The sequence below is a fragment of the Pseudoliparis swirei genome, chromosome 13 (genome assembly GCF_029220125.1).
Source record: "Pseudoliparis swirei isolate HS2019 ecotype Mariana Trench chromosome 13, NWPU_hadal_v1, whole genome shotgun sequence".
NCBI lineage: Eukaryota > Metazoa > Chordata > Actinopteri > Perciformes > Liparidae > Pseudoliparis > Pseudoliparis swirei.
Window position 1 is genome coordinate 7018774 of NC_079400.1, and position 25000 is coordinate 7043773.

The 25000-nt window shown below is 42.9% G+C and overlaps 1 protein-coding gene across 1 annotated transcript in view; it reads left to right on the plus strand.

Moving 5' to 3' along the window:
• Positions 1-1482: 1482 nt before the first annotated feature.
• LOC130203940 (proteasome activator complex subunit 4B-like) overlaps positions 1483-25000 on the plus strand; it is a 31576-nt gene continuing 8058 nt past the window's right edge. The window contains exons 1-40 of the mRNA XM_056430403.1: positions 1483-1809; positions 2552-2692; positions 5338-5454; positions 7379-7423; positions 7606-7755; positions 8439-8502; positions 9273-9347; positions 9431-9553; positions 9646-9738; positions 9984-10162; positions 11380-11466; positions 11587-11773; positions 12121-12210; positions 12791-12855; positions 13060-13210; positions 13765-13863; positions 14152-14221; positions 15114-15181; positions 15734-15931; positions 17618-17775; positions 18129-18224; positions 18314-18369; positions 18501-18557; positions 18640-18695; positions 18794-18892; positions 18988-19050; positions 19154-19249; positions 19426-19554; positions 20492-20701; positions 20791-20927; positions 21076-21129; positions 21505-21634; positions 22074-22155; positions 22469-22622; positions 23051-23117; positions 23211-23344; positions 23540-23684; positions 23816-23959; positions 24623-24636; positions 24785-24871. Coding sequence (XP_056286378.1) covers positions 1616-1809; positions 2552-2692; positions 5338-5454; positions 7379-7423; positions 7606-7755; positions 8439-8502; positions 9273-9347; positions 9431-9553; positions 9646-9738; positions 9984-10162; positions 11380-11466; positions 11587-11773; positions 12121-12210; positions 12791-12855; positions 13060-13210; positions 13765-13863; positions 14152-14221; positions 15114-15181; positions 15734-15931; positions 17618-17775; positions 18129-18224; positions 18314-18369; positions 18501-18557; positions 18640-18695; positions 18794-18892; positions 18988-19050; positions 19154-19249; positions 19426-19554; positions 20492-20701; positions 20791-20927; positions 21076-21129; positions 21505-21634; positions 22074-22155; positions 22469-22622; positions 23051-23117; positions 23211-23344; positions 23540-23684; positions 23816-23959; positions 24623-24636; positions 24785-24871 — 4364 coding nt within the window. The 5' untranslated portion in view covers positions 1483-1615. The remainder of the gene's footprint in view (positions 1810-2551; positions 2693-5337; positions 5455-7378; positions 7424-7605; positions 7756-8438; positions 8503-9272; positions 9348-9430; positions 9554-9645; positions 9739-9983; positions 10163-11379; positions 11467-11586; positions 11774-12120; positions 12211-12790; positions 12856-13059; positions 13211-13764; positions 13864-14151; positions 14222-15113; positions 15182-15733; positions 15932-17617; positions 17776-18128; positions 18225-18313; positions 18370-18500; positions 18558-18639; positions 18696-18793; positions 18893-18987; positions 19051-19153; positions 19250-19425; positions 19555-20491; positions 20702-20790; positions 20928-21075; positions 21130-21504; positions 21635-22073; positions 22156-22468; positions 22623-23050; positions 23118-23210; positions 23345-23539; positions 23685-23815; positions 23960-24622; positions 24637-24784; positions 24872-25000) is intronic.

Genomic DNA, 25000 nt, shown 5'->3' on the forward strand with positions numbered 1-25000 from the left:
TTTCATCTCTCTTTCCTATACCACTCTCTCTCTCTCTCTCTCTCTCTCTCTTTCCTCCATCGCTTTCCTCCCTTCTTCCCCCCCTTTCTCTGTCTCTTCATGTCTCTCTCCGTCTGCCTCCCTCTCCCTGTTTGGTCGTCTCCCTGCTGAGTCAAAGAGGCATCATCATCCTGAATCATATTTTCCATCTGTGGACTCCGCTCACGGAATAATGAATCACACAGATGTGTGCACACATGCATGTGCCCATACAAACACATCCCCAGACACTTAGAAACGTCACAACGAAGAAAAATATAGGAGCAGACGTCCTCCTGGAAGTGGTTCAGCAATGGAGACGGTGAAAGCAGGTGCTGTCGCTGCTCCGAGTAGCAGAAAAAAAGACTTGAAGTACAAACTTGGGTGAGATTTCTTGGCAAAGTCTGGCGTGAAACTCTCGGACTGATATGCCGAGCGGAGGCACATCCTGCTCTGGGATCTCTCAAAGTCTGTGACTGTCAGTCTTCCCCTGTGGTTATAGACAGAAGTGTGCCAACGTAAAGGTCACCCTGTGTGTTTCAGAAAGGTGAGACTGATGAAAGGTTGCAGGACTGAGCTGCAGAAGGCACGGTTGAGAACACTTTGTGCAATTAGTCCCATTTCTATGAAAGTAACCAGACCAGAGAACTCAAAGGGCTTGTGCATTATTCTCTAAGCCCTCTGGGTTGAGCAGCAACCTCAGAGGCCAATAACGTGCAATTGCCTCACCGCTCTTTAGCATGCATGGTCAGAGAATTTCATGGGCTTAAAGTAAACGGGTTTACATGGAAGACTGCACAGTAATGGAAGAATGGAGAAGGTCTGGGACAAAAGTGTTGCCGTTCATATCATTACTGCGACATTAAAGTCAGCGTACAGGTAAACAAGTGTGTGTGTGGTGTGCAGCCAAATCACACAAGCATGCCTTTGCCTGCTGAGCTGCATGATGGAGTGAAAAGTAAAAAAAAAAAAAATCCATTAGAGGTTGTGATTCACTGAAGGCGCCAGACCGACACACCGTGTACAAAAGAACAGCCTCAGTGGGTCAGTAGAACAGGAGCGGCGCATTAATCCTGTTATCAGATCATCCTTTTATTCTGCATTCAGCGCTTCTGGGACTTGTAGTCCAGAATGATGCCTCCCATGCTTCCTCTTAGCCCAAACATGAAACATTTCATGTATCAAAGCCTTCCTTTATTGGACTCGGTGGTGCTGACATAAAAGCCAGACCACAGAGTAACGCATCCTCTCCAGCGTCCTGTGGGCTCGTCATTTTGCCCGTGCGTCAGGGCATGTGCACAAGCCCTGCAGCGTGCGCATGCAGGCGGCCGGTGGGTACCTGGAGAGGTGATGCGGCCCCTGACATTGCAAGTCGCAGCGGAACCGGCCCTCCACGCGATCGGGGCTTTGCACAGCTCAATTATAGCGTGACACACTTTCCCCTGCCTTGCACTTGGTCACTGGCCACAGCGGATTATTTAAGCTCCAACTTCGGCAGAGCGCTTCTCACAAGGCACAACAGCCATTAGTTTGAAAGGGGAACGGGGTTTTATTTACCCGTTTAACGCAGTCAGCAGTAAGGTGATATCAGTGGGATATGACTGTGGATGGGGATATGGCCGGGTTTGTCCCTCAGAAGGAGGTCGTGTATAACGGTCTGCTGCCGTACTCCGACCGGATGGAGCGAGAGGCCACGGAGCTGCTGGCGGAGATCAAAGCGAACCTGTCCAGAGCTGTCCTCCTCCGAGAACTGTGGCCCGGGGTCGCCTTCTGGTCTGGGAAGCTCTTCTCGTAAGTGTTGCAGCCAGATTGTCCTCCAGATACAAACTACATCCAGTCAACCCCATAGTTACTCACCCAGGATTCATAATGATGCTCGATACAGCAGTTCATGTGGAAATGAAACTTATATACATTTCTCTCAATATGTGTTACAATTTCTACAAGTTTCCAGACCATAATGGGCCACAGTTGATTGATAACATTATAAGCTTTACAAATGTGTAATATTATTTGTCAGATTTCAATTATTTTGATATACATAGTGCAGTGTGTCAGCGTCTCTTTACAGGTGGCCACAACTATAATACATGTTGACTTTATAACCTAACCATTGAGTACTGGGCCTCCAGAAAAGGAGAAAGCTGTGCACTCAGTGTGTTTTAACCCTCCTGTCGCCTTAGGGTCATTTTGACCCGATTCAATGTTTAACCCTCCTGTTACCTTTATATTTACTAACATATTTTACCCTTTGGGTTCAATTTGACGCCAGCAATTAAAACCTCCAGAAAATTATTAGAATTAATATTGTTTTCCAAGTTTAAGTGTGAGGCACTTTATGTTTGTTTGTTGACTACTGAAAGAACACCGACATTAAACATTGAATGGGGTCAAATTAATCCTAAGGCGACACAAGGGTGTAATATTGATTCGGGTCAAATTGACCCTAAGGCAACACAAGGGTTAAGGAGATAGGTCAGCTGCAGGAAGCAGGAGGGGATCTATTGTAACCTGTCCTCACCTCCGTCCTCAGGTTTCTGAAGCTGTACGGACGGATGTTCAGTAAAGAGGACCATATTCTCTTCATCAAGCTGCTCTATGAGTTGGTCACGCTGCCGGACCTGGAGCCTCACATGATGCAGAGCTACGCCAGGCTGCTCATTCAGCTCCTCAAGTGGGTGTGACACAAACACACACACACACACAGATGCATGAGGGATCTCTGATTTCCTCACCTCAGCCACACGGTGATGGAGCTGGGAGGTGGTTGGTTCCAGCATCTGTAGCCTTTTTTTGCCCTCTGCTGTCCTTTAATATAATGAGATCAGAGAGTGGCGCGGTTGGCAAACAGCACTGTGCGACAAATGGTGTACCGATATCGAGTCCCATGACGTGGTAAAGTGGATTTTTCACTTACCTCTCTGGCATTTGGATTTCTGCCATTTTGGGGCTTTAAAACAATCTGCAGACTGGAGAGAAGAAAAAGTAGAGTCAAGCACTCGGAGAGCACAGATATTTTCAAGAAGGCTGCATAATCCTCAGAATGTGTTATTTCAAATCTTTAAACAAAAAAATCATCTGCATCAACTTAAACAAGGTCATATGTAATTCAAGTAAATGCATCAGGAGAATTCCTAGGAAAATAGCAAACAATTAAAAATAGCCAAATCTTCAAACTTCATTAACGTTTTGATGGACCTTTATTTTGAGACGGACATCAATAACCTGAACTACTGCCCAATCAAGATGTGTCTGTGTTGATGGGCTGAACATTGTAATGACACTCAGTCTGAACTGCATGCATATGTTTGTGGAGGTTACAAAGACACATGACAATATAATCTAGTGTCTGGATAGAAGAAATCCCCCCAGTATACAAACAAACTGCCTCATTACAGGTAACGGTTCCGAACCCTAACCCCAACCACAACACTAACCCTAACCCTTTTTTAAACAAACCTTAAGTCCCCCTTGTGCCAGTGCCCCTCTTGGCTCTCCTCAGAGAACCCCGTTTTTTCCCAACCTATCCCTAACCCCAACCCTAACCCCAACCCTAACCCTATCCCTAACCCTAACCCTTTCCCGAGATCCCACAGACTCGGGGATCATTGGAAGCGCAATGTGTGACTTGGGGGAGGCGGAGACCATCCGCAAGTCTCTACGACCTTCAGAACAAGAGTTATTGACCGAAAACCCCTATTTCTTAAATAGAGAACTTAATAGCACTGTATGAAAAGTCAAAGTAGTTGTTGAAAAATATAGTTTAAGTAGCATTTCACTGTTTTAGCTTTGAGATGGAGCTATAATTTTAACTTATAGTTCAGTGTTATTATTCCGTGTGTCCCAACCAATGGCTTTGGGCTTCCTCGAAAAGGTCACAAAATAAATATTGTGGGGACATTACATGATTGATGTGGTGCAGGAAAGAGGAAATAGACGTTATTTTCTATTTGGTCTTTTCTTTTTTTTGATAAATCAGACTGTTAGAACTGACTGTACGGCTGTAAGAAGTTTAGAAATTCTAGACATCTTAAACGTGACATGGGGCCTCAACTAGATGTACTTTTTAAACCAAAGCCAAAAATATTGGGGTTTTGTAGTCATTATAGTTCCTTTTTTTTATATAAATCTGAAATGAAACTATAGTAACCACAACTGTCAAACACACGTGGAGTAAAACGTATTTCCCTCTGAAATGTTTAAAGTAGCAGACAATGTAAATACAAGACACGGTACAAAAATGAAATGTACTTAGTTACACACCGACGCGTACCAAGTAAAAGGGACATTGAAGTATGTTGGCCTTACGGTACATGTATTACTCTTAAAGCCCTGACCTACATCTTAACTCCCTGTTTTTGTCTCTCACATAACGAGCGACTGCAGGATATTCTCCTTGACGGCCACATTCATCACGTCCCGTTTGTCTTCAGTTGTTTCCATGATTTTCACATCAATCACAAAACAACATCTTAATATGATGTCATTTGTCTGACTCGTTTCCATGAGATGAAAAGAAAAAGATTTGGGGTAAACGTACATGCAGTGCCAGGTCTCACAGCAGAGATAAATTTGATACTTTACTTCACGCATCAAGTCTCAATTGGCTTCTGTTTTATTTTCATCCCCCTCTTCTTTCCTTCAATTAAAACATTTTGAGAGTCTGTTCCATATAGCTGTTAGATGAATGGCAGAGGAGACGCCAAAGAGGAATGGGAGGCTGTGGAAATTGTGTGCATTCTTCAGTGCAGGGACTCTTAACCTTCCGTGGAGTTTATTCCAATTCAAATTGTCAGAATTACAAAAAACGAAGTAATACGACTACAGAGAAAGCAATGTGGAAGTTTCTCAAGAGGATTCAAAAATGTGCTCCGCTCGAACGCTTATAATAAAAATACTCATCAGTTAGTGTGCAATTTAAAAGCTTAACAGGGTGTTTAAGAGAATAAAGAATCATAAGGTCACTTCACTGCGTGCTGCGTCCGAGTCGACACCCGCAAACTACTAATGTCGGCAGCTGTCAGACCAGCGACGCTTTATCCAACGCAAAGAATCACAGCGCTGCGTTTGCTGACACGTCTGGATGTTGGCAGTCCTGTTGAGCGCAGCCTGCGAGGGAGTGACGCATTTTCACACGAATACAAACTCTTTTCAGACACCCTGAAGTTTCTCACTTTTAAACATCATTGTTACAATCGGTTGGCCTCGACTGAGAGCTTCTCTTTCAAAAGGTTTGAATATTAAACGATTTGTACTGAAGTCCTGCAACACCCTCATACATTTTTTTTTTAGTAAACAATTGGTTTCTCTTTCAAACAGGAAGAAGGAACTTCTGTCGAGGGATGACCTACAGTTGCCGTGGCGACCACTTTACGATCTGTACAAGAGGATCGTCTCCTCCAAAACGGAGCACCTCGGACTCGTCTGGTTCCCCAAGTATGACGTTTACAGTGCTTTGCAAAATTGGACCAATTTTAAGCCCAGTTATTTAATTTCTAGAATTACTTCCAAACTAAACGTTATCCTTATTATCCCTTTACATTATTAAGTAAAGTTTGACACTGGGAAATATGCTTATTATCCTGTTGCAGAGCGTTAGGTAAGATTGATGCAGCTCCCATGTATGTATGGTAAATATGAAGCTACCTGAAGCTTCACTGCAGCCCACTGCTCCTTGATAACTAAGGATGGGTCAAATGCAGAGAAGAATTTCCCCACGGGGATCAATAAAAGTGTACATTCCTTTTCTTTTTCTTGTAATTTAAACCCTAAACCGAAGTGAAGCTCTTTCCTGGGACGAGGGAGGCAGAAAAAGAAAGTCTCAAAGCGCTGAAGGTCGGGCACAGATAGAAAGTTCAAACAGATACTCCACAGGTAATCAGAAAGGCAGCATGGTTGCATGGCAAAGCGTGACGCACATTTAGCAACATTGACAAACTGGGAAGGAGAAGGGACTGGTGTATGTACTAAAGGGGTAGGTGGAAACAGGTGAGCAGGTGAGTCAGGTGATTGTTAAACCAGTGCGAAGCGGGGCCAGACTAAACAAACACACAATCACACAGTCCTCATGACACTTTGCTAACACACTTTGTGAGTGGATAAGTCAAATAGTACTCGAGTAAATGGATTAGTCCATTGACAGAAAATAAGCCTGTTGGCTTTCAATCCCTAAACACAGTGGCGGGCCGTCAGGGCCAGCAAGGCCTTCTCTGCTGGCCTAAACATCATCAGAATATATATTTTTTTCTAAATATATTTTCCCACAAATATGTATTCAATTATTTCCCAGAGTAAGAGTTATTCTCTTAATTTCATAGCGTTCCTCTTGGTTGCGCTGCTGCCAGCGCCAGGTTGAGATTTGGAGGGCTGGTCTTTATGTTAGATCTTTTATCCAATCATATTCAGCCATCGTGTGTTGCCAGGGGGCTAAAATCTGCCCTTAGGCCTTCAGAATCAACATTGCGGGCGCTGGTAGCTTCAAGTGAATGGGAATGACGATGTTGTGTCAACCAATCAGCTTTAGAGTTGGCTCCTCCAGGCCTTCGAGAAGGCCCCGGAACCGGCACAGGAGCAGCGAGCAGGCGGAGGGCGTGCACGTCTTTTAATTGGATTACCAATATTGAGAGGCGGGTCCTATGGGCAGGTAGATGCAAAACCTCAGAACTAGGAAACTGAATTTGATAAAGGAATTAATTCGCGGACTACAAAGCTGTTTTTTCAACCCACAATGGCGGAAGGAGGAGAAGATGTCGATTTGGTCGAACATATACTTGAAATCTGCTTTGGGTGCGACAATGCCCTGTTTAGTGAACAAACTGGTGCAAGTGACTTTTTTCTTCTTCTTTTTCTCCGTCCCGATGCGCGCATTCTGCAGCGCGCGAGACGGAGAGCCGAGAGAAATGACATGCTGTTGTGTAGATACGATCAACATCAGAGGGCTGTTTAGTTTAATAAATGAACAAAGACGTGCTATAGAGAAAATGACGGGGGCGGGCCAATTTTTTTTTATGTCATGCGATCTACCAATACTACGCCGCGATCGAGGTATTGAGCAGCCCTGGTCTAGAGCCATGGCATCATAATGATATTAATAAGAGGTGGATTAATTCGGGTGGGACTGTGTAGGACCTCACTGAAGGCCCAGGCCCCAGGCCCACGGCCCGCCACTGCCTAAACACCATATTGTTCACTCTCAGTCGTTTATGTTTGGACTGCTGGTGAGACCAAAACAAACACTTTTTTGATGTTCCCGTGGGCTTTTATTGTCGAAAGGAAATGATATATGTTGCAACAGGGCATGTGGATTTCAAAATAAAGTAAATGCATAACTCACACACCTCCTCTCTCTGCTTGTTTGCAGCTCAGTGGACCACGTTTTGAGGGCTTTGATCAAAAGCTGCAGACTGTAAGTCACATCCTCTGTGGTCATGTCATTTGTGGACCGGATAATGTGTCGCTTTGATCTCTGGTTGAGCGGTGTGCCTGAGATCAATGTGTGTGTTTGCATCTCCACTCGGTCTCTGCTCGTCTGCATCTGTGTGTGCTCACGTCTGTCTTCGCTGTGCGCGTTCTTGGGGAATTTCACAGGTATTTCACCGCGTCATCCACCGAGGAGATGCTGGATGAGTGGCGCCCCCTCCTGTGCGTGTTCGACATGGTCATGCTGAAGGCCGTCAGCAACATGGAGCTGTTCCTGCCCACCATCATGCCCCCGGAGGAACACAGCCAGGGCTTCCAGTAAGTGGGCCGACTGCAATGGCTCTGTTTAGACAAATATGCTATACGTATAATAAGTGCAGCTTGTGTTGCCCAACACGAAGGGTTAATAATGCTTTCGAACGACACGTTGTTTATTCATAGAACAATCTCTGCCGGCAGAAAGAAATATGTTAATTTTGTTCCTGTTTTTACTGGAAACTTTACATGTTATTTAATCTTCCGCGTATTGTGATTGGATCTTATGACCTTGTGTCATGAATAACTACATTGTAAGGCTCTGTAAGCGTTTGCACCTGGGAGTTCAATAAATAATGTTATTCTTGCCCCCCCCCCCCTTGCTAATGGTTTTGTTTCCTCGGAAAACCTTTGCCCCCTCTCTCTTCTCATCCCTCATGGTGTCGTTCCAGCTTACCGATCCTCAGCATTCTTCAGTGCTTTTGCTCTTTCTCGAGCTATTTGTCTGGATTTAGTCTTGGATTCATTCGCAGTTTCCGTCCACTTTCCACAATTCATCATCTTTAATACTCTATTTTTCCATTTCAGTTTTTCTCTTTCCAGAATTGACTCGGGAAGGAGGAGTTCATAATTTGGGGAGTTGGAGATAGATGAGGGGAATAAAGCTTCAGGTGTGTGTGTGTGTGTGTGTGTGTGTGTGTGTGTCTTGAATATAAAGGTGGTGTTTTTGTGCATTTGTTTTTTAGGTTGTGGTTTGATGAACTGATGACTCTTTGGATGTCAGTGCAAAATCAGCCAACCTGGGAAGGGGTGAGACACAAACACACACACACACACACACACACACACACACACACACACCGGTACATGTATTTCCTGCAGGCTTAACAAGAACGCTAACTCACAATATTCATCCTAACCTTTAAACCTAACCTTACCCAAACCTGAAACCAAGCCTTCATCCAGAAATGGAATGTTTACCTCTATGGGGACATGTTTGTGTCCCCCCCCCAAAAAGGTGAGTCCCCACAACGTGAATGTGTAATCTGTCCCCACAAGATGGGTAAAATATGCCCACACACACACACACATACACTGAATATGATTATTCTAAACATTTATTATTTTTATTTTGTTACACCTCATCACTATTCACTAGCTTGAAAGTTAACGTCTATATGCCACAGCAAAGCTAAATAAAGTTGAAATCAATGAAAATCCCACGTTTTAAATTGTTGCATAAACCTACAAAAAGCAAATGGTTGTTTTTTAGAAACATTTTTAAATGATTAAGCAATGAACTACGTAGTTCTCAATGTCCTGATCGTGGATACATTAATCTGGAATGAAACACATTTCCTGACAATGTTATTGAAGCATTAGTAGTTTCCACTCGGCACGCAGAAACAATTTTCCCTTTGTGCCTCCGCTCCGCTCTAACGCAGCCTCCTGGCCGTGCACACTTCATCTCTTCTTGAGAATCTCTTCTTTTTTTCAAATTGGCTATCAGAATTATTTTGAATGGCGGCCTTTCCTCCCGGGAAGCTTCTCAAGAATGTGTGTCTGACGTTGTCTCGCAGCACCTAGTGAACCTGTTTGCTCGCCTCGCCAACGACAACATCGGCTACCTGGACTGGACCGCTTACATCCCCACAGTGAGTCGTTGGCGGCGGCCACGGTTGATGTATTTCTTCGGGGTCTCGTGATCGAGGCGTAACTCTTCACTGTATGTGTGCAGATCTTCACCAGGATCCTGCGCAGTCTGAACATTCCAGTTGGGGTCAGTAAGATGATGGCGCCGCGCTATCTCACCAACTCCTATGACATCGGACACCTGGTGTTGTGGATCACAGCACTTTTGGTACCTGCAGACTTTTTCTCTGAAGAATACATTCAAAATATACATGGCCTTGCTCCCTAATTATATGAATTACCTCATTCAAATCTGTGCAGGGAGGATCAGGAAACCCAGCACAGAAGGAGCTCACCTGCCTCTTCAACAGCATTGCCTCCTTCTACCATCCTTCGAATCATGGTCGCTGGCAAGTAAGTCTCTCCTTCACTCACACACATGTATGCACACACACTTTTTCAGCTGCTGGCTGTCAAACTCCTTTGATTTATGACCTGCTGTTTAGGACGTCACAATAATAAAATACACAACTGCCGGATAAAAGAGCAATACCACTAATCTGTTTACGGCAGACTGTGCGAATGTGTCTGTTGGTGATAACGCTAATGTTGAACGTGTATTTGTGTGTTTGTGTGTTTGTGTGGTTGTTTGCTTGCAGTTGCGACTGATGCGCCTGCTTCAGCGGCTCCCGGCAAGTGTTGTGCGCCGTGTGCATCGGGAACGTCACGCCGCCCCCAGCTGGATCACGCTGGTTCCTGAGTGTCAAAGGCTGACTGATGGAGACTTGCAGGAGTTCACCCGTAGCATCACCGGCGCCGCACTGCTGGCCATGTTCAGGTATTGCAGTTCGGGAGACGTAAACCATACAAATAACTAACATGTCCCTCTATTTGTAATCTTTCATGGTTACACCTGTGTTTTCATACATCTACACATACAGACCCTTGCATATATATACTGTATATTATTCACTCTACATCTAATTCTAAATATCTGTCCATGCACATCGTGAACTAAACGTGACATGACAGGATGAGCTTGTCTGTGTTAGTTGTTAGTTGCTGTCAGTTATTTATTTATAGAGCACTCTCAAAGCAAGATGTACTAAGTGGTCGGAGAATAAAATACATTAAGAAGACATGAGAGGCATTTAAATTAAAAACACAGAACAAATTGAACAACAAATATTTAAGCGACATTGTTGAAAATCATGAGTGAAAAAGTAAACTCACAGTATTAGAATCAAACAGAAGAGATAGAGATTTAGAGACACCCCAAAATAAATATATGCCAGTCTATAAAAATAGGTTGGAAGATGACATTTAAAATGTCGAGCTTGTGTGAGTGGGAAAAGCGATAAAAAGTATTTCTACTCGGACAGGAATAGACACAATACGTGTCATGTGGAGGCAGGTGTGACTGTGCACCACTCACTCGCACAGTGAGTGGTGCACAGTCACAGCCGGTGGTCTTGTTAATCCACATTTAATGACCCAAATTGAGGCAGAACTTTGATTCCTAAATTCATTCTGACTGCAGATATATTTTTTTTAAACCTTCCAGTTGGTTTTATCTCAATAATAACAGCCAACAAAACCCTAATAACAACCAACCAAACCCTATTTTGGTGATTGTCCGGGCTCAATTTGGCTTAAAAATAAATGTTTCGGAAACATACAGGTTACATTTAAGCATCATGTTAACAGTATTTTAATGACTATCTAAGTGTGTAGTTAGGAGGTGCTTCATGTTAAGATAAAGACTTTGAAATGCAGTTAAAGCAATCTATGTAACCTAGAACTCTAAAAATACCTTCACTTTTCAATTAAATCTAGCACAGTTTTGAGCCGTTTTGAGCTACAAGTCATCACTGGGTTTATAAACATGCCATTTGAACCAGTGCCAGCCAGTCATCTGAGTCCTGCTGTGTCACAAAGCCTCAACAACAACAAGCCTAATCTAAACAGAGACAGGTCATTTGTGATGATCTACCTGTTGTTGTTGTTGACGCTGCACTGTATGTTGCTCATCTGCCCCCTTGTGGTGATGTGCAGTAAAACCGGCAGTACGGAGGCAGCCTACGCTCTTCAGAACCTGGCTCTCCTCACACCAGAACTCGTCATACCACCTGTACTTGAGAAGTAAGTGTTTGTGCGAGATATCGGCCATAAACCAAGAAATGTGCCCCATGAATAGAATCCAAAAGGCATGGAGTTTGTAACTCGTCAGCTCACTTCATGTTTATATCCCGTGTATAACAGGACCTATGCAGCAATGGAGACCTTGACGGAGCCGCACACCCTCACCGACACGCTCAGCTGCATGATCGGCATGGCTCGCAGCCTGGTTTCCCCAAACAACCGTTACCCAGAGGGCCGTGGGCACGTGCTCCCACTGCTCATGGGCTCCCTGCCGGGGATTGACCCCAACGACTTTAGCAAGTGCATGGTGAGAAATGGATGTGTAAAAGTATTAATGAAGAGGAATTGTTAGACAAGTAGACAATACAGCTCTCGCTGATTAAATTCCCCTCTCGTGTACTCTGGTCTACTCCATTAAAAATTCCTGAAAGTGCAATGGATATCTCAGTTTGAAGAACTTGCAATTAGTGAGGCCCGGTCTTCAGTTTCAGCTTGAATTGTAAAATAGATTGGTTTCCTTTCTTGGTGAGCTCATCGCTACATTAAGCCATCACACCAGGATGAATTGATGCATTTGGGAGGTTATTCGACTTGGGCCTTGATCAAATCAGATGAGGTAAATTGATCTGTGTCCCGTTGTGTGGCTCCGTCCAGATAACGTTCCAGTTCATCGCCACCTTCACCACTCTGGTGCCTTTAGCGGATTGTTCGTCTGCGCCTTCTCAACACAGGGATCTCACGGAGGTACGCACACGCCACGCATGAACAATTTAGTCCTGAAATACTGATGATTGAGCATAATATATCAAACATGTTGGGCAAAAGCCATAAAGTACTTGGCATCAGCTATCTAAAGACCTTCTCCTTTTTTTCTTTAGGGAATAATTGGACATTTTTGGAAAGTTAGCTCATAGGCTACGGTTGATATAGGCTACCACTCTCATGAACACGCAGATGGTTAGCTTAGCTAAGCACAAAGACGAACAATGGGGAAACAGCTACATTTTTGAAGCTCACTAATGAACATGTTAACTAGCTAACTTAAGCCAAAACACTACTAGTTTTACAGGGGAAGCAGTCACTTCCTGGAGTCTTGTCATCACTGTGAGGTTTTTTAGTGCGATGCTAGCTGTTCCCCCCTCATTCTAGTCGTTACGCTAAGCTAACAGCCTTCTAGCTTCTGCTTCATATTTAGCATACAAACAATCGAGTGGTATCTCAGCACAAGAGCATGTTTTGCGTATCTCCCAAAATGGTGAACTAAAAAGTGTCATATGATAGGCTACAAATCCATGAACTAATCATTTATATTTCTCCATCTCAGATTGAGAAGAATCTGTGTTTTGCATCAGCTGAGTTTGAAGATTTCGTTCTCCAGTTTCTGGACAGGTAGAGACAAATTAACAATTCAAACTGTCACTTAGTAAGGCCTTGTTGTCAGTGTCTGAGTATGAATGCGTATCTGTCTGTTTGAAATGAACCGCTGCATCGCTTGCTCTGCTGGCCACGTATTACACCCTTTTCCCCCCTCACAATAAGTCTGTTGACATTTTCATCGCTGACAAGTGTATAAGTAAGCGCTTGTGTATGCAGGTGTTTTGCTCTGATAGACAGCAGTACCCTGGAACAGACGAGAGACGAGATGGAGACGGATACGCAGACTCATCTAGAGAGCCTGGTGGAGCTGGGCCTGTCCTCCACTGTGAGCACCATCCTAACACAATGCTCCACGGAAATATACAAGGTATTACACACACACTCTTCATTCATCACAAACTCAATCTTCTGCCCTTAATTACACACTTGAGCTCTCACTGTGAGCGCCACATCGGTTTGCAAATTTCTGCCAACGGTTTTGATTATTTGACTTGAGATATTGTTGTATTTGGGTTTTTGTCTGTGTCTGGTTTGAGGTGGGCGAGGCTTAGTTGGAAAATGATGATGTCACTTGCACTGTGCACCAATAAGAATTTAGCAACACCAGAATCAAAATGTGTTGACGGTTGTGAGGTTATATACTTTTGTTATCAACACACTTCTTTCATTTAGTTTATGCATTTGTCCAACACAATTCACATTAAGTTAAGAAAACCCACAACAAAACACAAGATTAAAACCTGCTCTCAACCGCAACTTGATGAAAACATATTTTTACCAACAGATTAAAACTAGAAAACAAATAAATCAAAGCTATTAATGATTCGTGATGCAGATATCTTTATAAGTCAAATATTGTTGTTATGTGCTGCATGTGAAACAAATGCAGTTTAACACATGCAAACTTTGCCTTTGTGTTAGATGGCGTTGCAAAAAGTGTATCATTTTGCCTCCTCCAACATCTTTGAGACGTGTGTGTCAGGCAGGATGGTGGCTGACATGTGCAGAGCGGCAGCGAAGGTATGTTATTTATATTATTTTATTCTTTTGGACTTATTAAGGGACTCTACATTTGTAAATTTCACTCTGTAAATCATAGACTTTTATTTTGAAAATACAACCTTATATGGTCATGTCTGATTGACTTGCGATAGTTACATTCTCAATCACTGTGTGTTACTTTCCTAATTTTCAGTTATTTCATTTCTGTGTTATTTTCTGCATGCTTGAGTTTCTACTTGGGAATCTAAATGTGTGTGTGTGTGTGTGTGTGTGTGTGTGTGTGTGTGTGTGTGTGTCTATTTGCAGTGTCATCCCGCTGAGTCTCTCCGTCTGTTCGTCCCTCACTGCTGCAGCGTCATTTTCCAAATTACTGACAGTCAGCACTGTGTTTGCACGTGTTTGTGTGTGTAGTGTGTGTGTATGTGTCTGTGTGTGTGTGTGCGTGTGCGTGTGTGTGTGCGTGTGTATGTCTCGTAGAAACAACTGTAGGGTGTTTGCATGGAAACCGCACAAGACCTCTTAGATGTAATGAGTTCATTGAGATGTTTGTACACTGCTAAACGAAAGCTGCAATTTTCAAATCAAACCTTCGTCAGGTTTTTAGCGTCATCAGAGCTGAAAACAATTAAGAGCTCTTACTAGACATCATTTGATATAATTACAGTATGCAAATGCTGAAAGTTAAAGTAGCTTTTTAGACATATATTCTGTGTTTTTAATCTGTTATTTCAATGAAAACATTAAAAAGGGTAGAATTATTAAAGATGAGTTAAGATGAATTAAATACCAGCATAACCACTGCAGTCGTGGTAGCAACTCTGTGAGGCTACACAGTGCTTTTCTATAAATACGGTGCTTAAGGATAGCTCTGCTTGGAGCTAAATGCTAACTTTTGCATGCAGGTAGGCCTATAGTGTTTACCACGTGTGTCTTAGCTTGGTGTTTTAGCATGCTAGCATTTGCTCAATACCACTAAACAAAGTACAGAAACAACAAATTGGATTTTTGACATAATGCTGGCTCTAAAGGAAAAGCCGAGGGATCAACAAAGTTATTACAGTTCATCCTGAAAGGAACATGAATGTCTGCAGAAAACATCTCAAAACAATCCATCCAACGGTTGTTATATTTCAGTCTGGACCAAAGTGACAGCTAGTGTGACTAAAACCTGAAAAAAACACTCAGTCTGTCAGGGGAGCAATACAGTACATTATGTATCTTATTTATTATGCGTGTCTGTGTGTGTGTGTGTGTGTGTGTGTGTGTAGATGAGGAGCTGCAGAGTGAAGACGTGCTGGATAAGGAGCTGTTGTGGAATCTCCAGCTGCTCTCCGAGGTGAGACGAGGATCTATCACTTCCCAAGGGCTTCAGCACCAAAAATATTAATCTTGCTAATTCATTTTATCTAGCCTGTCTCTTAAAGTGTTATTTAGTCTTAATATGATTGGAATGTCTGCCAGAGGGTTCTGCATATCTCCTTCATTCCATTTCAGATCACTTTGTTTTAATAATATTTTGGATGCGTGTGCCATTTCCTCGGGACTGTCTATCCTACCTTGATTCAAGGTCTCATCGAGTGTTTCGACAAAACTTTAGAATATATGAAACACTTGAAATGAGTGAAACAGAGAGACGTTTTCACCTGTTTAAAACTGTGTATATGATTGTGATATTGTATGAGAGAAGAAAAAAGCTGAAAATGCTTTTTTTCCAGTGCATCTAGGGGCTTTGTCGTTAACCAGAACATATTGATACCTTTTCTGTTTTGTTTTATTACTGCTGGGCGTTTAATGCGAGTGGGAGCGAGCCAGATGCTGCGATATGCTGGAGAACCTCAATATTTAAGACACAATTCTCCATTGAATTGCCCATGTGTGTTGTTTTCAGGTAACCCGTGTGGATGGTGAACAGCTGTTAAAATACCAGGGGGACCTGGAACGGATCGTGTGTGTGCGTCTGCGCTGCAAACGGGCGTACACACTCGCCTGCAGTCTGCTGGAGCACACACTCCGGTCGCTGTCCCTGATCTATCCCACCGAGTACAGCAGCACCTCTGGAGGCTTTGATACTGACCTCCCGATACGGGTAAACACACACAAGGGCATTTTAGTTTATCACCATTACTTAGACTGACTAAAGTTAAATCCAGTCCCTCGACTCTCGCTTATTTGCTCACCTTCTAGAGTGCAAATTGGCTCTTATAATGGCTATTGCAGTATCTATTCTGGGTCCGGATCAATCAGGTTTTCCACCAGTACAACCTTTAAAACTGCTCTTTCTCAGAATTTAATTAAATTGGATCTTACAGATTCGGTTATTGCATTGCAATTTCCATCGCCAGGCAGAGAATTAGAAAGAATTTATCAATTTAAAATTAAATGACGACACCACTAATGCTAATAGTTCTCCCATTATGTCTCTTTGTCACGTGTCTCTTTATCTCTCTATTTTGATTAAACATTGTTTTCATTGCACAACAACCTTTGTAAACAACGTTTGTGAATAAATATTGTAAAAACATTTCTGTTACTGAGGAAAATATTCAAGCGAAAAGCAGAAACTGGTGATAGCAACTAAATAGCCTTTGCACGGCCTGTGAATAATCACTGTAAAGATCCCTTCATTTATATTGGACAGTGGTTCCCAGCCTGGGGTTTGGGACACACAAAAGGGTTGAAGATTATTTTGTATGAGTTTTTTTCTTTTAAAATACTGAATACTTAACCTTTTTTGGCTTTTCAAAACACTAGTGTTAGTAGTTTTAGTTTGTTAATTAATTTAAAAGGGGTTAACTGCGGTCTCTAGGCGCGAAGATATTAAACAACAAAGCAGTACAATTCAAGCAATTAAATACAACCACTTACAATTAAAAGCAACACAATTACTTTACATCACATGTAACAGAAAACAATGTTATTCATAATATACTTCACATTGTCTCCCTGTTGGAAAAAACTGTTGGTTCCATACAAAAGTTTAGAGCAGTCATCACATGATTGGTTTATCCTGTTTTAAGCTTGAACAAACGAAGCGTGTGCATTCTACACACACATGCAAACTAAAAGTGTCTCATTTATTGCTCATGTTAATTTAAATAGTTGTATTTTCTTTATCTTGACTTGAGCTATTCTTTTTTTTTAATGTTCTGGGATTTAAAGACTCATTCCTGGTTGCTAACATTAGCCACCATAAGCTACCAGTCATACCAGACCAAGTTAATACAAATATACATTAGTTTCTTTCTAGTTTTTATTATTTTTTCATAACAAATGTGCTAAATCCTTCTTTAAAGAAGTTGCGTAATCTCCCTTTAATTAATGCTTCTAAATGCACGTTGGAAGATGGGTTGTTTCATGTCCGCTTGCCCTGCAGTGTTTCTGAGAAAAGATATTTTCAATCATATTTGGTCACGTTTTTGTATGCGGGTGCAAGGGAAGTGTGTTTCTGTTTTGATGTTACAGCTAGCTTCCTCTGTTGCTTTCCAATACTGACCTCTTTTCATCTGCAGCTCACGGTCACTGATTCTGTTTTTTGTTTTGTTGTTGGATTCATGCGCCAGTCTGTCATCCGATAATAGTTTTTCGCAGAATGTGTTTACATCTGTCCATTGTTTAGAGCTGGTAGCCTTAACATGTGTTTAAAGTATCTATAGAAGACACAGATATGTGGTTTTGAGGCGGACTGGTTGTGCTGCTTTGCTTGCCGGTTGTTCCAGTGGAAACGTTCTATTTCTGTACAACTTTCTGAGAAAACATCTCTCTCCGTCTCCAGGACTGGGGCAGAGCCGGAGATGTGGCAGACTTGGGTGTGCGTTGGCACGTACCTGATAAGGAAAAGGAACACTTTGTTTTCCAGCTGTTGTCCCGCCTCCTGCACCCTGAGCTGCAGCGAATCGAGGGCCACGTCTCTGGAGATCAGCCAATGAGCAGGTGTGCTGCTGTTTTTCTCAGTTCTCCATTTTTAGACGCAATCAGGCATACGCACAAACCAATCAAGAGAAACCTGAAGCGTTTCACAACTCATAAATGAGATTCGTCTTCCTCCCCCAAAAAATGAAACCCTTAACATTACCATCTGTTTTTAGCATCTGTCTTAACGCTCCAGATGAAGTCTAATCAAGAGCACATAGGGGTTGAAAAGTTGGATTCGGCTGCTCAAAAATGTTGAAACGCCATTGTAGAATTGCCAAGAGAATTCACAACAAGCATACACACACACACACACACACACACACACACACATACCGCTATGAAAGGACTGTACTGTGGGATCTGCTTCACAGGGAGGAGCTGTTGCAGAGTCTTGCTGTTGTGCAGCACTGCCTGCTCAGAGCTGGAAGCATGCTGCCCCCTCTGGATGGACCGCACGTATCTGACCTGTGAGTCCTGCAGCTGCACACACGTATAAAAGCCCGGCTTCTCTTGCAGTCTCGTCACGTTCGGCTCCTTGCTTTTTGTTTCTCCTCAGAGTGCCCTCCATGATCAATCTGGGGGAGATCAAGCTGCATATAGGTGTCGACTACGGTAAGAAAACATAAGAAATCAGCCCCACACGACACACATGCACAATAATGTGCACGCTGAGCAGTTTCAGTGGGTGATAAGGCTGCTCATCATGCATTCTGGGTCCATACTGTGTGTCTCCTCCCCTCCAGATGATTCACGGGAGAACTACAGAGAGTCCATCTGCCAAACCATGAGACTGCTGCTACGTGAGCGAAGACTTTAATGCCACCGCACTTTGTTTGGAGCGTGATCGTGATGCACAATTCATCAATATCCACTTTTATCCAGATCACATCTTGGATTACTCGGAAGATGACACAAAGTCACTCTTCGTCATCATTAAGGTGATTTTTCTATTATTCATGTGTGAGATGTTATTATTTTGTCCTGCGTTGGGCCCGCGAAGGTCTCACGCGTCCTTTTTCTGTGTGTCCGACGACAGATCATCAGTGACCTCGTGTTTTTCCGAGGAACGCACAAGAGGGAGTTTGAGTCGCGTTGGAAAAGCTTCACTCTCGCCAAGAAGTCGATGGAAAACAGGGTGAGTTGGAGAAGTGCAACAAAGCTGCTGATTGTCGTCAGCTTCAATGAGTCACCTGCAGGGTGATTGTACGTATGACGCCTTTCTCTCTGCAGCTTCACGGGGAAAAGCAGCACATCAGAGCCCTGCTCATCGAGCGGGTTCTCCTCCAGCATGAGGTCAGTGAAACAACACATGCACTTGGTGTGCAGGGTCCCAACTATCATCACACGTTGGTTTTTTTGGTGATAATATTTGAACATTGTATTTCTGTTTGAATAGATGAGGAAGCTGGTGGTTGAGGGCAGTGAATATAAAGTGGTTCATCAGGAGCTGCTGTGTGATCTGCTGCGACTTTCTACCAGCACTGACAGCCAGGTAACACTCACACGAGAAATGTGCAACAGTAATTCAATCAGAACATCTGCCGGTTCCTATTTTACTTACGGTATGATCATAAATATCTCTGGTGAATAATAATTGATTGTGTGTGTCTATGTGTGTGTGTGTGTGTGCGTGCATGTGTGTGTGTGTGTGTGTGTTTGTCCTTCCAGGTACGCAGCAGGGCCCAGCATGTGCTGACGACTGCGCTGTCAACTTTTAGCTTCTCCTACAGAGACCTGATTCCCCGAATCCTGCAACTGCTCTCACACCAGACCACTGGCACACAACAACAGTGTAAGGTACCAAGCACACACACACACACACATTTAGCAAAGTTGATGTAATCTTGCTCCTAATGGTCACTGTCCGTGGTGCTACAAAACGGTATTTGATGGCTGCGGGTTACTCCCTGTTACTGTGGCCCTCAGCATTTATCTTGAAAGTTTCGCTGCTTGTTTTGAAGGCAGGTAGGTCTCCCCCGTCTGCATTGTTGCCCTTCTCTCTCCTTACACTGCTGATCTTTGCCTGAACAGTTTCTGTTGACTACCCCCAGGGCTAGACAGGAGACAGAGGCTGATAGCATAGGGCACATATACTGTCAGAGCAACAAAACAAAAGTCTTCTTCTGGAAACCAGGCGAGCAACATCAGTATCCTCCGCTAACACTCCTCTAAAGGCTCGATCCTGGCTTCTTCTTGTTTGTTCTTGTCAATTAAACATTTGTTGTGTGTATTGTATGTGATCTTGTGAGTATGTTAGTATTGCTGTTATGCGTAATATGCCCAATTTATACCATATTGATGCAAAAATGCTAAAGCTAAAGCTGACAGATGCTCAGCAGTCAGCACGTAAAAAAAGGTGCAGCATTGTTCGTGTGTTTCAGGGTTTGCCAATTACGATTCAGAGGAATGAAGTTCATGCCTAATTTCTAAAGCTGCAGATTGTAAATAATAGAAACCTGAATGCTGCACTGAACATGTGACAAGTATTTTTCACATCATCTGAGCTGCAGAGACACACAGGACGTGTCCTTCAAAGACAAAAGGACACATTTCTGTTAGGCAGACTTTGAAGGAGCCGATCTAAAGCCACAGAACTTGACTCGTCAGTCTGCCTGTGCTGTCGATGTTTCTACTGCCATATACTGTACATACAATACATGCAATATATATACACATATATATATATATACATACATATAATCTGTCCAGTGTCTTTACCCTGGTTGTGTTTCAGGGTGCTTTGTACTGCCTGCTGGGTCTGCACAGTGCTCCCTCTCCGGCCAATGCGAGGGACTGGGACTGTGTTGGGGAGGTGTGGCCCGCTCTGGTGCGCTGTGGCCTGTCGCCCTCCTTGACCTTGGAGGACCCGTCCATCAGTGGACTGCTCAACGACATCACGGACCGCATTCATCGCCAACACGACACCATCGGGATCTATTTCACAGTGAGCAACAGGTTCATGAAAAGTCTTTGCACGACCCTCATCTCTTGATTTGGTCCTAATTGCTCCCCTTTGTTGTCTTTTACCTCCAGGTGTCAGAGTCATGTGTAGAGGTAGCCAATCATATCATGCAGTCTACAAATCCCAGGCCTTGTTTAGAGGCAGCGTCCATGGAGGAGCTTAAAGAAGGGCTTCAACGTCAGCGAATCAGAAATGCGGTTGCTGCTAGGTGGGAAAGCCGATGTTTTATCTGTACATTTATTCTGTTTTAATTCCACCCTAGTTTTTCTCAAGGTTACAAAAGAACTAAAGCTTTTTTATCATTTGTCGTAGAAGGAGAAGAACTACTTTCTAACGCATCTTTGTTATTTGTACAGGAAATATGAGAAGTTGGTCAATGATCTCTTGGACTGCCTTGAAGACAGGAACTTGTAGGTTTTTTCTCCACCTGTGTTTTATATATTGTAGATGCACTTGCTATAGAAATGTTAAATATTGATTCCCTTTCCCCCAAATAATTATGTCAGAATGTATTGTATGATTTTTATGATTTTATTTTAATTAATTCATAAATAAAATAATAATAATTTATTTATTTATTTTATTTTATTTGTATTATTAGGATTTTTGAAATGTACCCACTGTGGGATAAATAAAGAAATATCAAATCAAATCAAATATATTATATTCTGTATTTAAAAGGAGCTTTAAGTATCAACAATCAGTAGCATTATTTATGTTGTCGCAGAGACTCAGAAGTTGAGTTAAAGATTTCTTACAGGATGACTTCTCTGTTTGTGTTTCAGGCCCTGGAAGTTTGAGCACATGGCCACCGACTTGTTGGCCCTCCAGCTGAGAGAAGACCACCCAGCTCCCCCTGACGCTGTCCTCTTCTTCACACAGAGCCTCACACACGACTCCATCAGCATCCGCAAGGTGGTTCATTACAGGAATCAGCTAACTTTACAATTTCAAACAGAAAATGCGGGATGTCCTTGTCCTTGTCACTTCCAATTTAACTTCACTTGCAGAAAGAAAGTTTATTTCAAAGGTTAAATACATATTTTGTGTATTTTTCTTGACTATTTTACTTCATGTGAGTAAGGCCTTCTTTTCCTTTGTGTCCCAATAGCGTCACTCGACAATGAAGCTTGTTGTATATGTTTGGTGTACAGAAACAAATAAGCAAGTTACCAAAGTGCCCTGTGTGAAAAGTTGAGTAGCTGAATACTAAAAACAGGCAAATTAATAATAGCAGCAAAATAATACAAAACAAACAGCATTGTCAAAGAATAATGTAAAACTGAGACATTACCAGGAGCTGCTGTGTTTGTGGATGGCTCTACTCTACCTCTCTATTATGTTCCTCTCTTAGGTGGGGATCTCAGCGATGGCCGGCATCCTGAAACAGCTAAAGCGACCAAGAAAGAAAGTGTCTGTGAAGCCGTCAGAAATCAGTGAGCAGAAACTCTCAGCAAAATGCACTCATTCTTGCTGTTCGGTCTTCTTTCAATCCAGCAATTTCAGCATCCGAAGTCCTACTATAAATGAAATACACCATGAAGTACAGTCTAATGGGTCATTTCCCATTAAGGGAGCAGCAAGACCGGAATATAAATATACATTTACTTTACATGAGAAAATCTTTCCTACAGTTTTTTTTCTTCATCTAGCAACAGGGCAACTTTCCAACAGTGGGCAGTCGCCACAAACACACGCCTCACCTGACAAGTGAGACGTGTGTGACCGTGTATTTGCATGTCTGTTTAGGTGGCGTAGAGGATCCAGAGGGGTTGTGTGTTGGGGATCGCGAGGCGAACCGCTGGCTGCAGTACGACAGCAACAACCTCCCTCTAAGTCAGGAGCAGTGGGATTCTCAGCCGTATGTGGAGAAGACACACTGTGGCTACGACTCGTGGCCGAGGTAAAGTGTAAAGAGGGCGACTTAGCGGCGAGGCGGTGCGTTTAGAAAGTGGAAGGCTGATTAACTGCTTGGTTGGGTGGAGCTAAAGAGCTGATTGACTAAACTGCCTGATTGATTTGATGGTTGGCTTTGAGGCGAACTTAATGTCTGACTAACTGCTGGATGACTGATTTGGGTGGCTGGATAACTAGCGGGGTGTTGAACTGACTTCCTGTCATGGCCTGGCCAAGATGAGGCTCACTGAACGACTTACTGCCTGGCCTAGATAGAATAATTGATATATAGATGAGGGGCTGACTATCTGACTTTATAATCGTTCATTTATCCTGGCTGCTTATTTAAAGACAGGATGTGTCTCTCCATATTTCTGTCAGTTTGTTGTTATCTATAAATCACAGCAGCCTCTTTTTTGTCTCCCGTCCTTTAAGAGAAATGATGATCCACGCAGCTTCGGAAAAGCCAAAAGACGACCTGTCGCACGAAGAGATGGGCGAGGTGCTCAAATCGCAAAGCACACACAGAATCTTCCACTGATGCCGCAGTAACATAACTATTATTACATTTGGTGTTTGTTTGTGCGTCACTCAGGGCGAGAAGATCATCTTTGAATATTTCTCGGACCCAGAGTTTATTGACCGGCTTGTAGAGTTTCTCTTCCTGGAGGATCGGAAAGGAAACGACAGCTTCAATCCCCGACGCTTCTGTCTCTTTACGGTGCAATTTAAACCCTCAGCCTCGATCGATCTGGCAGACCTTTTTACAAAGAAGTGACACAGCATTCCACCGCTTGCCAAGGCTGAACTCAGCAGAGCTGGGATTTCTGTCATCAACTGCTTCATTCGTTGTTCTCCGTCAGACAGCGGACAGTTCACGAATAACTGCAATCTTATTTGTTTTTTTATTTTTTTATTGTAAAGCTGTAACTATGGAGACGCGTTCCTGCCGTTACTATGGCCTCACCTCGAGCAGCTTGCCAGCGACCCCCATGAGAGCTCCCAGCGCTGTGTGTGTGAGATTACTGCAGGACTAATCAGAGGCAGCAAACTCTGGAGCTTCAGCAAGGTACCGGAGACACACACACACACACACACACACACACACACAGCGACACATACACACACACAACACCATTTTTTTAATAAGAAAAGTAAATATTAATAAAAACTTTTATTATTGTGTGTGTGTGCGCTCAGGTGGACAGGTTATGGCAGCTGTTGTGCCCTTTGATCAGGACAGCATTATCCAACATCACAGTGGACACCTACACAGACTGCTCACATGCACTAAAACACACCACTCACAACACAGCTGAGAGCACGGGAAACAACAATGGGAATGTACATGTATATTTTACTTTATTTTAAATGTTGAAGAATGGAATTTGAAAAGTCAAGAGAACAAACATCTTGGTAAAAAAAGGCTCTATTGATGTCGGTCCAGACTGAAATATCTCAGCAACTGCTGAACTGAACTGAAATGCTGTCCAGATATCCACGTCTCCCACACAAGGAACTCTAATGATGTTGGACTTTGGCATGGGGAGGCTGACATTTGTAGTTTTGAGTGAAATGCTTTGACAGCTAACAGGTGAATGTTCCCCTCAAGATAGACTGTCAAATAAAAATCAGTGTCCCTTTCCCTTTCTGTCTAGCGCCAACATCAGGAGAAACATTTAATATATGCAGTGTTTTGTTTAATAACCAAATACATGCACAACTAATGATTTATTATATATATATATATATATATTTTATAGTGATGATAAGAGCTGCCCGATATGAGTACAATACACGATAATGTTGAATAATGCAATAATGGCATTATTTGTGATAAATAAACAGAAGGTTTTACCTTTTTTATTTGTTGAAAGGGAGTGGAAATTATTTCCAACATTATTTTATCAAACAAACAAAATATTAAACTGAACACAAAAGGAACCAACAAGAAAAATGTATCGTGCATTCCAAATTCTCATTTAACTATGACCTGCTAAATCTCAGCATGTTAAGTGTATGTAAGAATTTAAAAAAGACATTTTGAACCGGGGACTACTTTCCTCTCCTGTCTGTCAAAAAGCTCTCACCTCCTCAGATATATGGGGTGGTCCGGAAATACTGTTTACAAAAATAAGCCTATTTTGTATAATGGCTGCTGCAATACAGGAGGGCCGGGACCCCCCGGGACCACACTGCTGTTGAGCTGCTGTGGCTGAGCCGAGAGAGAGAGGAGAGCTCATTCAGGGACGCCAGGTATGTGTGTGTGTGTGCGCGTGTGTGTGGCTTTACACACAGAATATGTGTCATCCACTGTATTTCTGAGGTTTCTGATTTCAGGCTGCAAGAGTAACCCGAGCTGACGTGCTGCAATAACACGAACAT